Here is a 15,312-nt window from a genome sequence, read left to right on the forward strand (position 1 = left end):
TGTAGAATAAAATAATGTACTACGACTTTGCAGAACATATAATATTCTACAAAAAACGACAGTGTAAATAATATTAAAAGTTCGATGTTCACATCTCATCATTTATATGAAGTCCTCTTCTCCCAACAAATGGGATGGCAAATGAAGTGATCTGCTAGTCTCTAATACATTAATTTAAGTTTCTCTGGTTGACTTTTTCCTCTTATAACCAATATGTTAAGTTTAGCCTCTTTAGTTGGCATATATCACATATGTATATATTATATGATTTCAATTGACTAGGTTGATTTTAGTACCAATATGATACAATAGATATGAAGCAAAATATGGTAGAGCCTATGATCTATAATATATGTTAACACACAAAATATTATTGTTACCCTTTCAGGCTTTCGTCGAATAATGAGCGAGTTTAAAATGTTGTGGTTGTTGCTTTCTGGATTAAGGAAGCCAAAATAATTGAAACAAATACATACATAAGAGGCAAGCTAACTAAGATCGAGCTAATTGTTTCATTATCATAATACCCGTTTGGAAGATGAAACTCATTCAGTAGCGTCACGCCAACCGCTTCCTATTCCTATTAATGATGAATTAATGAACCGTATCAACAGAATGGCGATTTTTTGTTTTTAGAAATTTTGTGTATACTTTATTTTGCATATAATCTTGGATTAGGGATATGAAGTTGTACAAAATGATTAAAATATGTAAATGTTAAAAATGTATTTCTTTCGTTTTTTTTTTGTTTTTCGTTTATATAATATAATTATGAATAGGATTATTCGCATATAACGGGAAGATCCTGTGTTGTGACCTCTGCCGCAGCACTCTCCTTTAGATCCTTAGCATTAGTAATATCCTGTACAAACAAATTGAGAGAAAATAGAAACAAGTTTTATAAGAGCAAACTAGAAGTTTATTTAAATGAAACATAAATAAACATCATAAAAAAACGTTTCCATATTTAAATTTAACATATGAATAATGCGTCAAAGTTATGCCTACAAAAATGTTTAAATATAGAGAAGGGAAAGGCGTCTAGGAATTTGGCACTAATCAAAGAGTTAGCACATGTAAATGTAAAAAAAACAAAAAAATAAGACACTCACGGGATGAGGAGTAAGGCGAATAGAATACAGCACATTTGAAGATGTTTTATTTTTTTTTTTTTTACGTTTAATATGAGTGATTGCATTGGTGCAGGGCATTACTGAAATGCGTACAGTTATTCGTAGAAAAATGTTTCGAGTTCGGAAGATGAATTTTATTAATTTCAATTTTGCTTGACAAGATAAACATAGAGTGGTTTTGATAAGTATGTATATAGAAATTTTTAAATTGGTTTAGACATTTGTTGCATATTACTGTGTAATATTTTTTGAATATGTATCGAAAGAAAATGTATATTAAACAATAAACAAATGGTTAATACACATCTTAAAAATGTTACTTAGTTGCGTAGCTCAAAAATGTTATACAAAGGCGTTTGTTAGTAACGATTTTACGAATGAATTGTTGACCAATTAATTTTTGTAAATGCTTTTCTTAATTAATAGGAACCCTCAGTTCGCGTCTAAATCTGTTGATCTACAATACAAATATATGTATTAAAATAACTCATTACTTAATTTGATATTTTTTTTGTAGTTTTAGTTACTCAAACATTAAATTATATATTATTTTCCTAAATATATGAAAAATCCCATATAGTTGCAGTCATTTTAGACAGTACAAACATTTTTAGATATTTCGATGTTGTTAGCCGAAATGCGAACATTTTTGGTATTTTCTTTAAATCAATCGGCCAATCAATTCATCTAATACGAATAACAGCGCTATGAACCATGCAATCAGTTATCGAAAAGCAAGTACAACAAAATGGCATATGATATATATATGCATGTATGTATGTGTTTATTTCTAGCAAACAATGTCATTCTGTTTGAATTTTTTTTCTAAACCTCTAACAATGCGATTAGTTTATTTAGTTTTGAATTTTGGTATTCACCTTGGATGCACAAACAGCATGTTTTCGTTTCGAATTTAATCATATCTTTTATAAAGTGCTGTATTTATAGTTCGTTATTATATATATATATAAAATTTTGTGTTTCTTTATCGCTTGAACATTAATTTTGTATCTCATTAACGCTGACCACAGTCTGATTACACATTTCTGTAGCAAAGTCTTTTTCCTCCTCCACTAGATGGTTATCAGTCATTTTTAGACTATCAAGTAAGTGTGACTCAATAGTTAACTGCGTATTCTTATCAGAATCTGTCTTCTCGCAATTAATATTAGACGATTCCATTTTCTCAATAATTTCCTCCATCGAGACACCCTTCACATGCAAGGAGACGACTTCATTATTTTCAATACCATCCTCAATTGGGTTCATTACGATATCTTCATTATCAGTCTTAATAGCTTCATTTGTTGTTCTGATGTTTGATTCATTAATATCCGGATGATTCTCTTCGATATCTTTTTGTTGTTGAATTAACTCTACAGCTTTTTCAGTTATCTCATCTACAACTGCTGCCGCCGCCATTACAAACTGGTCTTCAGTATTATCGAAAACTTGTTCAGGAACTGTTACAACTTCTTCTGTCAAATTGAGAAGAGTGTCGCCAGCGATATCCTTCTCGACGGTCAATACGTTATGTTGAGTTTCTTCCACTTGTTCCAGTGAAACTTTTGACGCTTCAGAAACGTCACAATGGTCACTGAAATAGGATTGAGGACTTTGCGCAGATGTTACAGGAGCAGTCTCCGTTAAAGAGGGAATAGTGCCGCTTTTAATATCTTCGTTATTGCTGGCTTGCTCAATAGAATATTGAACATTCTCAGTGAAAGGTTGGGCGGCATCCTCAACGCATAGTTGTGGTTCTTCAGTATAAAGTTGCGAATTTGGTATATCATCGGCATCTTTTTGTTGTACTATGGCGGATGTTGATAGCTCTGATGTTTCCTTTTCAGCAGCAATATGCGTGGAAGTGCCACATATTCCCTCTTCCTCAACTTGATTATTATCATTGAACGCAAAAACTGATACTTGTGAAGGTGGAGGGGAAACAGGTAGCGGAGGAGGTTTTGGGGATTCAGTAGCCGTTGACGTTGCACTTACAGCTGCAATTAAACCTTCGCTTGTATCTTCACATTGGCTTTCGGTTTTGTATTGATCTGCGTTCGTATCAATTTCCGTTACAGGCTCGTTAGGCTCAACCTTACCTGTGTCAACATTAGCGACTTCAGTTTGATCTGTAACTGAAACTGTAGATGTTGATTCAGGTTCGATTGCCTTTGAAGTCACGTCTACCACAACGCTTGTAGCACAATCAGCAGTAATCACTGCCGCTTCTTCTATTTGTTTATCAGTCAACTCTGTAATCATACTTTCACTGTTTATTTCGACTTTTTCGTTAATTTCGTTCAACGTCGATTCGGTGTTGATGGTGGGGTCAGGGATTAAAATAGGGGTTGTTTTGGATGGAGAGGAAGTAGTAGCGGTATTCAAAGTAACTAATTCATCTGTGAGGGCAGCTTTATCTGTTTGGAATATTACCTCAACTTGTGATTTGGACTCATTTTCAGTTTCGAGTTCGTCACCATTTGCGCTCGTACCATTTTGATGCACACCTTTGTTATCGGACATCTCGTTTACAACATTTGGAATGCTTTTAATTTTTTCGGCAACGTCCGACGTTTCACCCATCAAGTCCGCTGCTTTATCTGTTACTTGATCTTTCTGGTCATCGACTGTCGATAACGTTTCAGTGCCGTTATTCTCGATTGTATCACCATTACTCACGACAGCAGGTGCACTTTCAAGAGTACCTGCAGCTAAATTAGTGATAGTGGCAGTAGTTTGCTTCTCAGTCTGATTATTTTCAGTGGCAGTGGTTGAGCTATTCTCAATTACAACTGAACTTGTTGTTTCGGTGGTGTTGTTTGTGATGTTGGTGGTGTTTTCATTGGAAGAGATTTCCTTTGCAGCATGCTCTTCAACTGGTGTAGTAGATGTTGACGTTTTTTCGCCATTCATTTCTTTTTCAGAGCTCTCGCCATTTTCAGTGGGCTGCTCATTAGAATTCTTCTCCTCAGAATCTCCGGCAGCTCCATCTTTTTGCACTTTTTCAGCCGTCTATTAAAGAAACAAATAAAACAGAGAATTTAAATATACAAATAAAATTAAATAATGCAATTAATGTATCAAATTTTACCTCTTCTGTGCCAGCACCATCACCCACTTGTGCTGTGGCATCACCATTTGTAGCTGCCGCATTTTCAGTGGCCGCATCCTCGGCCTTAGCTGGCTTTTGTTTATCTTTTTTTCCAAATGAAATGCTACGGAAAGACCATTTCTTTTTGACCTTCTCCTTCTTGGGCTTTTTGTTATTCTCATCAGAGAGTGGCGAAATTTCTTCAGTGCTTTTATTACCATCCTTTGATTCGTCTTCCTTAGAAGCAGACTCCGCAGCACTTGCATTACTTTGTCCCGTATTACTATCACCACCACCATCTTGTGCACCATTATCATTATCGCCAACACTCTTTTCGGTTGTCAAGTCTTTGTCATTTTCAGTTTCATCACCATCCTTTTTCTGTAATGCCTCAAATCAAAACAATAACAATAAATATTTTGTCTTTCAATATAAAATAAACGAGTATGAAATTTAATCCTGATGTAAAATTGGCCATATAAATTTATGATATGCATACACATATCTACATATGTACTTTTTCAAAATATTTAAAAATTTAAAATAGTGCATAAGAAAATAATTGAATTAACCTTTTAATTAAATTTTAAAATTTTAACCCCAAATACCCAGTTGAAGCATACAAAAAAACTAAATCTGATATACCAGAATGAAAAATAAAAAAAATGTAATCCTAAATACCAGATTGAAAAATATATATATTTTTTTTAATCTCAAGCTTATAATGAAAAATTAAAAAAAAAACAGTTTTTCAGCATTTAAACTTTTTCGCCCTTGCATACTTCGTGTTCTACAACAATGGTTGTCTTTTTAAAAAGTTAGTTTTTTTTAATAATATATCAATCTTGTTTAGCTCTTTTTGTCTTATTTATATTTATTTGTTTTTAATTCTTGTGTTTCAGTTAGAAATACATACGTAAATCTTTCCATTTTTATCCCAGCTTTTCATTTTTAAATTTTTAATCCAAGATGTTTGGAATTCAAAATTAAATTTTACATTTAAATTAAAATATAATATATCAATTTTTAAGCCCAAAGATTGAGATTCTGATTTTTCTTCAATTAAAAATTGGGATTAAAATTTTTTTAAATTCCTAAATACGAAAATTGCAATCCCGATTGTAAGTTTAAACACAAGTGTATGTTCATATATTTGACTGAATATATATTTTGTTATATACCTCCGTTTCAACATTCTCCTGAGAACTTGCATCGCCATTCACTTGCTTTTGATCGAGATCTTCAATTTTTTCCAACTTGCCGGTAACATCTTCATCTGGATTTTTCTTGGTTTCGGTGGTTATATCAACTGAACGTTTGCTCTGAGTCTTACCCATATTGTCTTTTTGACGCCTGAAATATGTATAACAAATACAAATGTACTAAAACGCATTAGAGATAAATTCAAATGCACCCAGTATCATAGAACCATTCAAACTGGCAATATTCTAAATGAGGCTATTTTATTTATAATAGACTGTTTCGATAAACAAAAATATCTACCAGCAGACGAAAATACATTTTGTAAATCGTTAAAAACAAAAAAAAATAATAAAAACAAAAAAACAATATAATTTCATTGGCTTTGTAAGTTTCTTATCAGGCCACAAACTTGTTGTAAGAGAATGCTGTAAAAATGTGAACACAAACTACTAAAATATATTTCTGCATTTGTATGTATGCCTTTAGTGTACAAGATGCATCACGCATTCGTTAAACTCAAGTGTCTGTAGAGCAGAGCGGATGTATGTAAATAAACTATAGCCCGCAATGCCTGCTGCCTAATTGATTACGAATTGCAATACGAGTACATGACTCTTTGTTTCAATCGTATCGCAAGGCATGCATTTTCAACTCTATGTATTACACTAATTATGTACATAGTATATGGACCTTCAACACAATAATACATTAAATGATATATATGTACATATGTAGGTATATCATGTCTTCAAATACTATGAATCATATTACATACAAAAAAGAATGTACGATATGTATGTAAGTCTGCGCATGTATATATTTACAATTTCTTATAAACATCGGTGTAGTCTGACACACCGAGTTGATAATTTGCGCAACAGTGCAAACCCCTTTTGGCCTAATAATATACATGGTATTTATAAAATTGCTTGAAAATAAGTTCTCAAGTATATCTGAGCAATGTCCAAAATTAATGCAATCAGCCCTTCCATTTATTAGCCCCAAATATGCCCTGTATAGTGATATCCAACTTTTCGGTGTGTGATATTTCAATGAAATTAAGTGGACACGTTTTCTTAAAGGAATTGGTCTTGGTCTAAGCCCAATATTACTAATATAATGAATATCAATGTTTTGGTTGACGTTTTTACATGTTGTTGTTGTTGTAGTGGCAAAATTTTGCCGAGTTGACAGTACTTGGTCGGAAAAAATCCGCGCCCGTTCCGGTTACGTAGACCCGACTTGGTTGGGAACGTTTTTCACATCAACTCAATATACTAAATTTAGCCTCTTCGGTTGAGTTTATGTCATATATATCTCATTTGAGGATGATTTTAGTTTAATTTTCGCTGACAGAAAATAAAACACAGTGATAAAACTAAGGCAGTCTAGGACCTTCACCAAAAGGTTATATGATACCAAATTTGATTGTAATCCATTCACGATGTCGTCGAACAATGAAGTTGAACCCTTTTGCTACATTTTTTAATATTGCCAACACCTAAGGTATTTAGTCGGCTTTGATCTTTGCAAGTTGCAAGAGTATAAAATGTTCGGTTACACTCAAACTTGGCCATTCGTTATTTGTTTAACTAGCTTCTTTATCTAGTTGTATATTTCAACATATTTTCCGGTGATTTCAATTACTCTACTTTAAACATATAGCCTATTATACAAACCTATGCACATACCCACTTTAGATAGAATGAATAGAATACCCACTTTACAGCAAAACGCGTTTTTCTTTGCCGTAAAAATTTACTATTTATTTGAGTATTGATTTTTTAATTTTTCAATTTAACGCACAATCATATACACAAGCAGCGACATACATTCATCCGTCCACGATATTTTACACTTCCGTATCAAAATGAAACGTAAATGGAGATAATAGCGAGAAATAAAATGAAACATGTTTTCATAAATAATCTACAAAAGGCGACTGATTAAATTGAAAATAACAATGTTAAGAAGATTTCTCTACATTGGAGTCATTTATTTTTAGTATTACACGTGCGTATGTAACATTATTATTACAAAGTATATACATGTATAGCCTAATTAAGAGAAAATAAACGAAATAAAACTTAGCATGTAATGGCTATCAAGCAATTGTAATATGAAATTTAATTGGGGTGAGAAAATGACTCACTGTAGAAACCACCCTTTAGGCGAGAAAATTCAATGAATCACTTCTACGACTACATACACAAATAAAAAGAAAGGAAATACGCTTCAATCATTCATATTATACATAGCATTCAGAAGGCCCTAAATATAAATTTAGTTGTGTTGGTCAACGAGTTTGCAGAATGAATATCGAAACAATTTATAGCGTTTCACTTAGCATTCCTTTAAGTAAACTGATTATACATGATTCATATTTACGTTTTTTTGATGATTTTAGTTACGTAAATAAATACATACATATGTAAATTAAAATTTTTATTAGTTTATTATTTTTATATAATACTTAGTTTTGCATTTAGTTAATTCGTAGTTATTTTTTTTTTGTTTTATTAAAATAAGTTCAAAAATTGCTTTAAGAGAATCAAATTGAAATGAAATGTGATTACAACGATTGATATAAATTATTGAAACCTCAAGATAAAAATGACGTTTACAAAACAAAGTTAGTTTAAAAGCTCGATTCAACAAAAAGCAATCAATTTATTTTATACGGCTTGTAGATTAATAAAGCTTTTGAAAAAAATAACGGGAGAAATCGAAATTCTTCAAATGATTTCATTCTACATGTCAGTCGGCACACAATAATATCATATCAAATAACAATGATAATTGTATTTCTAGTGGTCACAGGCCATGATATACATATCTCCATTGTTACTTAATTTCCGACACTTTGTGGTGTTTGTAAATTTACGTCCATTATGCATCTGACATTATTGTTATTCAAAGTAGTTAGTTTTGTATAAGAAAAAAATAATAAATAAAATTGTACTTCAACCCTGACAAATTTGAACGAAAGTATTTATAAACGAATACATATGTATGTATATATGTACAAACATATATAAAATGTATTGTATATTGTACATATATTAAATATAGTTATTTCTTTAAAATTATTCACATATAATTCATTTCATTAGATATATTCATATATGTAGGAACTAAAAAAGTAGATATAGGAGATTCTTAATAATCAAAAGCCGCATCAAAAGTGCTTGAGTCTACGGAGTCTACAATATCAAAGAATTATGAAGTGCGCTGCCAAGAGTGCATTCTTTTTTTTTTTGCTGCCCATTCTTCGTCGTTGTTATGAATTATTGCTTTAAATTCTCAACATAATTTATCATAACCATTTAGGAAGTATTCAAATAGTAATATCCGCTTTACTATACTACATACATATTTATGTATGTTTATTCATATATGTACATACAATACATACATATATACATCTACTTTATGAGTATCTGCCAAAATACTTTCCTCGTTACAATTTTTTAGAGAAAATTTAAAAAAGCCTAAAAATAAAAGTTTCCAAATATTAGAAGTAATTTAATAATGTTCCTTAATATTACAAGAAAGAAATAATATATTTTCAAGAGGAACACATTTTAGTAAAGAAACTACATTTTAAAATAATTATTATGCATATTTAACGCACATTTTTAATAGGAAAAAATAAAAACATTACTTAAAACAGGGCCGAGTTGGTGTTTGTAATTATTATGTATGTATGTATAAATAAACATGTATGCTTAACGGTTATTCAACCCACTGTATATTGATAAATATATGTACAGAAACTTTCATATTTGACACTAAAATACTTTATTACTTCACTTTTTTTCGTAGAATTAAAAATACTATTTTTTGTTTGGTTTATGGCGACTGACCACAGTATATGAAATAAAATGGCTAATACTATTCAATAATTCATAACCATTCCCACTACTTCCGGTTGGCTGCATTCAATTTTCCCCGTTTTGATATCTATTGCGGTGGTGGATAAAACAAATATGTGTATAGATACATATTTATTTATATGCTTATATACGAAACGTTATGTGGTATGTAAACTGCGGTAAAACGAATTATATTCATAATAGTGACTAATTGCCGTTACGACACCGCCTTGACATATTGCTTTTGGAAGATAACCATGTTTTATTTCAGTAGGGAATCATAAAAAGAATACAGTTCATTAAAGTTATAAATTGGCAAAAAAAAAGGAAGTTAGTACAAAGGCCTCCTATGTCGCTTATACCGCAAAAAACCGTTGCATCAATTTTTGTTTTGTCAACTTATTAAAATAAAATAAAAAAGGAGCTAGTACGTAACTTTCATACGATTGACCTTCACATGGAGTTAAGCGCCAAAATATGAGCAGCAGAAAAGCCGACAAGTTAACCGGCAGTCAAAATAATGTACGAAGACAAACACGCTTCTATATGTATGATCATATACGCATGTTTGTATATGTATGTATGTACATATAACTATTTATGTATAATTTATCTATAGCATATGTACAAACATACATATTAGAACCGGCAAACAGATGCCACACGAGTTCATGTGATTGAACTCGTAAGCGAAAAGTCCAACGCAAAGCATTTTCTTCCACGTTCATTGACCAATATAATAAATGTACACACACATATGTGTGGCACGTATATATGTATGTATTTATTATAGTATATACGGATAACTAATGTCTAAGCCTCAATCAATCTCGCCCCAGCTAAGAAATGGCACAGCAAAAAAATTTAATTTTTTTAATTAACCAATTTTAGAAAAAATATAAATTATAACTAGATATCAATCTTAAAATTTTGCAATTGACCTCTATTATTATTACCTCTCAACAATAAATCTGAAGGAGCACTAAATATTTTTTTCAATATACTAACTCTACATTTCTTATGAATGTTGTACAATTTTTTTTTACAAAAATTATTACGCTATTTGAATATATGCACATATGTACATACATATTGTAAAATATATAACATGATCACATTGCTTTACTCAAATCAAGAAAAAAAATTCCGGTGAAATTTAAATTTTGCACTCCGATGAATAATTTTTAATATTTTTATGTATTGAAATTTTAATTATAATCGTAATTTTATACTTTGGAATTTACTTTAAGGGCAGAATTCTATATCTCAAGGCAAGTAGAATGCAATTCATAAAATAATTATGTAACCATAAACAAAGTAAGTGGTTGATACAATATTATTTTCAAGTTCGAGCTGCATTATTCTCAAGCCTATGAAAAAAAGTCAACCACAATAGATTATTGATAAACAATATAATATATCCAATCGTTTCTAGATCATAAGTTGTTTATTAATATAACTGATCACATTACAATCTTGTTTGTGTAATCAGCCTTATGTGTATAAGGCTTTATATGTATAAGCTTTTAAATAAATTTGGTATAAACATATACATATGAGGTGTATCTACACACCAATTATAAGTTCATACATCAATGGCTAAAAAAAATATTGAAGTAAAACTTTATTATCTGTGATGGTTTAATAAGGGTTAATAATTAATCAACATATGTATATACCATATGTACATACATACCGCATGATTTACAGTTTTTTGTGTTTTATTGTTTTAGCAATGAAACTTTCGTTGCTGGTATAATTACTAGATTAGGAGAAACTAAAACTAATCGTTTTTTGCAAAAAGTTTTTTTTTTGTATATTCCACAGTCCCACATTACTCATTAATATTCAAACATACAAATATCAAGAAACATAAATTAAACATACATACTTAGGTATTTAATAACACTCTTAAAACAAGAAAAAACGTTAACTTCGGTAGCACCGAAGCGAAATACCCTTCGCAAGTAACAAAATTTTATACAGGAACTTGGTTTAATCGATCAGTATTATCAGCAGACAACTTTTAAAGGAACTGTCAGAAATTTCAATTGACAATAAAATAGAATCATGGAACCAAAACTAGTAAGTAGTAGACTATTATATTTAAAAAAGTCCATATACATAAGTTACAATTTTGTTGCAAAACCTTTATTTATAGGCGCACTTTCCGGCGTTTCCACTAGAGCTTTACAGACTGAAATCGGTATTGAATACCACGCCTCTTGGACTTTTATCCATTCTTCCTTATTTCGTGGTTTAATGGATCTCAAATTTTCCTTTACCATCTTCCACAGCCAAGTCTTGACCACACAACAGATATGCTTCGGGTTATAGTTATACTGGAACTGCCAAATCAAAGTAAAGAAGCATTTCATCCGTTCCCAAGACAGTTCCGAAACGAACACGGATTTCTTTATCCGGCCAAGTGATAATGGTCCATGATTTCCCAAATCCAAAACAGCGGCCCAACTCCGTAACACGAAAAACATCCCCATTACATATTTTTGTCGTCGAGAGGGGATTCATTTCAACATTCTTCGGACGTCGAACCCATCTTTCCCATCGCCACCTGCCATATTTATTTTCTTGACCGGTCCAATTGATATTCGCTGAAGCAAAGCCAATCGTATTGTTCCGTGGTCTTTTTGTTAACATTGGGACTTTTTTGGAATCTTATATATACAAGTATTATATAATTTTTGAAATTCCCTTTTGGATATAACGGTTATTTTACGAATTTTTATAAACTTCAGCTCTGCCGCGATGCAGGGTTTTCTTCGGCCCATTTCTTCTACAAATAATACTTAATTGTAACAAAATAACAAGTTTTAACAAATATTCTAAGATTATATACTCACAATATAGTTTTTACTAAATAACGTCTTTAATTGATTTTTTATTCCTTGATTCTATTTTTTTGTCACGTCAACAAAAATAACAATAAAATGTAACAGAGCTACCATCATGGTGTTTTAAAAGATAAATATTTTAGGAATCGATTACAGGTAAAACATATCCGAAATTTTTCGGATTAGATCAATTATTTCAGAAGAAGACATTTTAATTGCTAATAAAATACATTAAATATACAAATGGAGACATTGAAGTGCCAACGCCCATCCCTTTTGTACGACCACATTAAAACAAATCCTTTCCTTGACATCCCCATAGATGTCTTCGATTACAGATAATTTCCAGACAATCGATACAGCACAACAACATAACAATTAAATTACACTTCTCAAAGCAGAAACCTCTAATCCTTACGGAGTGTACACTTAAAACTTTAATAGTAAGGAGTTGCTTGTTGACTATGTTGAGTAATTACTTTTGGGTTTTATAATAATGGTGTAGTTTCGGCAAGCAAATAACTCAAATCTTTACTACTTAGTTAACTCTAGTTATCAGTGGTTTAACTACATATGTACCTATAACTAGTTTATATTAGAAAATCACATCTACAGATTTTATGTAACTCTACCCTATAATATGAATAGTCATAATAAATATTCAGCTTATACTGGGCCGTTATTTTTATTAATTATGAAATTATATTTTTATTTAAGAATATCATTATTTGAACCAATACATACTTATTTGACTATGTATGTTAACTATATTCACTTCTACTTTTTACATGCAAATAGCTAGCTAAATATTTTGCGCAAATTACATATAAACTTGGATACATACATATGTATGTATGGAAACTTATTTTGAGGAATAACGCCCTTTTGTTGAATGTAAGTAACTGGTTACGATAAATATTGCAATATATGACGTTAATGTTAGTAACATTATTAAATTAAGGAAAATGTTATATATGTATCTTATGATATTGTTTCGATCAGTCATTTTAATAATTATTTTGCTTTGCAAAAGGTTTAATTTTTTTATCTAAAGTTATTCATACATACATACACATATGTATATAATTGAATGTGTAAAAAATCATAAACCCAATATACATAATAAACTACACATATATGTATGTTTCAAGTATTTCATCTCTGTATAAATTTTGCTATTTCAACACCATCTCTTTAATAAAAAAGTATATACTTATATGAATCGTAGGAATACAAAGAAAACACAAACAAAAAGGACCAAAAAGGAATAAGCGATTGCACGAATAAACGATAAATAACGAGTAGAATGAACGAACTTCGCATATGGACGCAACAAACGAGTGAAAATACACACGAAGTATTAAGGCGAAGGCGACAGCGATGGTCGACTTCAATTCGGTGCAATACACCAGCAACAACAAAGCCGTATAATCCAACTTGCTGCTATACCGGCGCCTGTGACTTCGCCTTTGGCGACGACGCGACCGCAACTCTGGCAGAGCTGCGGAAGGCACACCCAAATTGAACACATTTCACAGCTCTTAAAACGATAATGAACGACAGGAATCAAGGAGGGGTGGAGATGGCTTTTGCACGGCCGTCCGTCGACAATCCACTTTGTCGTGTTGTATTTCTAGTAGTACGATGCTACTTAGTAATGTTCCGGTTATAACTACTTACTAAAGGTAGAAGTAATTTAATTTACTTTTACTATAACATCAATTTTTCTTCAGTTAAACAAAGAAAAACGTATTAACTTTGAAAGTGCATTGCTATAGCTTTGCCACTCCGGTAGCTAACTTTTTCTTTAATTACACATATCGTTATACAGAATTTTCTTTCAATTCTCATACACTACTCCTTTTATAAACTTCACTTTTCATACCATTCTTAACCAAAGCAAATTCTAAAACTTTAATTTTGAAAATCAAATTTTTCTAATTACCTGCTCCTTTCAGATTATATTAAACTTAATTCTATTCGGCGTCTTTATAATAAATATCACTTTTCACCCGAATTTCGAAACAACTCCAAAAACTTTCTTTTCTATATTCGTTTTCTCTTCACACTTCACAGTGTTTCAAACAAAAATGTCTGCTTATTTCGACCGTAACTGAAGAATTGAAACGCTTTGCTTGATCCAAAGGCGGTGCATATAATGCGACGACAAAGACGCCAATAAGCGTTGCCGGACAATGCACAAGGAAATTATCAATTGCAGTTATCAGTTTTGTTATGCGATAAATAGAGACTATCTCTCATTAAACCTTGACAAATATTTTATAATTTCAAAAAAAAAAATTTTGCCGTTTTATTCCTAAATGATTAATTAAACATGCACTCGACAGTGTATTTATTTAACTTTCCAGTTTAAGAACAAAAATTAATTTCGTGATAGGTGGCAATGCATTAGGGCAGCGACAAAACGACACCGCCTTTCCATTTTCGAAAAATTCTCGAATTCGATATCTTTAGCGTCACAGTGTTGCATTTCCCGAATAGTTGCCACTTTAATGCGGTTAGTGATCTATTTAATTAGTTTAAATGTCTCTACATTTACTTAACGAACGGATCAAGCATATTTCTGACACTATACTATAGTGAACACTACATAACAGAGTATATATTTTTAATAAGTTAAGCTATTGATTTATATGCTGAATGAGATATACTTGTACAACTTTATAGCTCTGGTGACACTATTAAATATTTTTTAATTCCTAAGGCTGTGTGCCCATCGGTCACTTTTCTCTCTGTATATATAAACAATTATGCAATGGTGTTTACATATATTACATATATATATATATGCCAAGTGGAATGTTAAATTAACAGTCTTGAACGAATTGATTGAGGATATTGTTTGAACTCATCTGAAAATTATATTATCAAATCCTTTTTTGTCAGAGTTACTCAGTTCTTGATCATTTGGCACAGTCTACTTTTGTCATATTACATTGATATAAGTTATAGAAGAAAACTTTCTTTCGATATATTATAAATGGTTATTAGCCAAATTACTTATTATAATTAATGCCATCTTAAGATAAATATTATAATAAAAGTTTACTCAATAAAAGAAAACAATACCAAATAATAATATTGTAACGGATTTCTCGATAAATCGTCTACTTTGTAACTCACTCTTGAGTTCG

At 31.0% G+C, this 15,312-nt stretch overlaps 1 protein-coding gene and 1 long non-coding RNA gene across 3 annotated transcripts; one reads left to right on the top strand and one right to left on the bottom strand.

The window, feature by feature from the left end:
• Positions 1–622: 622 nt before the first annotated feature.
• Positions 623–14,399, bottom strand: Akap200 (A kinase anchor protein 200). Of its 2 annotated transcripts, none has more exons than XM_014243401.3 (5): positions 14,103–14,399; positions 5,409–5,580; positions 4,228–4,617; positions 2,012–4,148; positions 623–862 (listed from the first exon to the last, which is right to left on the bottom strand). In XM_014243401.3, exons 2-4 carry the CDS (start codon positions 5,562–5,564, stop codon positions 2,133–2,135), a joined length of 2,562 nt encoding a protein of 853 aa, XP_014098876.3. In that variant the 5' UTR covers positions 5,565–5,580; positions 14,103–14,399; the 3' UTR covers positions 623–862; positions 2,012–2,132. The 2 variants fall into 2 exon arrangements, with proteins under 2 accessions (XP_014098876.3, XP_014098877.3); XM_014243402.3 differs by having other exon boundaries at positions 4,228–4,608; positions 14,103–14,397.
• Positions 12,585–14,248, top strand: LOC118683513 (uncharacterized). The gene is made up of 2 exons (XR_004979362.2): positions 12,585–13,051; positions 13,386–14,248. It is a non-coding gene; the product is annotated as an uncharacterized lncRNA (long non-coding RNA).
• Positions 14,400–15,312: the final 913 nt, after the last annotated feature.

Source organism: Bactrocera oleae, chromosome 3, assembly GCF_042242935.1.
Source record: "Bactrocera oleae isolate idBacOlea1 chromosome 3, idBacOlea1, whole genome shotgun sequence".
In the NCBI taxonomy this organism is placed as follows: domain Eukaryota; kingdom Metazoa; phylum Arthropoda; class Insecta; order Diptera; family Tephritidae; genus Bactrocera; species Bactrocera oleae.

Coding starts and splice junctions, on each gene's coding strand:
- Akap200 (XM_014243401.3), bottom strand. CDS start 5,564: ATGGGTAAGACTCAGAGCAAACGTTCAGTTGATATAACCACCGAAACC. Junction 4,618..5,408: donor AGGAGAATGTTGAAACGGAG/GTATATAACAAA, acceptor TTTTGATTTGAG/GCATTACAGAAAAAGGATGG. Junction 4,149..4,227: donor ATGGTGCTGGCACAGAAGAG/GTAAAATTTGAT, acceptor TTTCTTTAATAG/ACGGCTGAAAAAGTGCAAAA.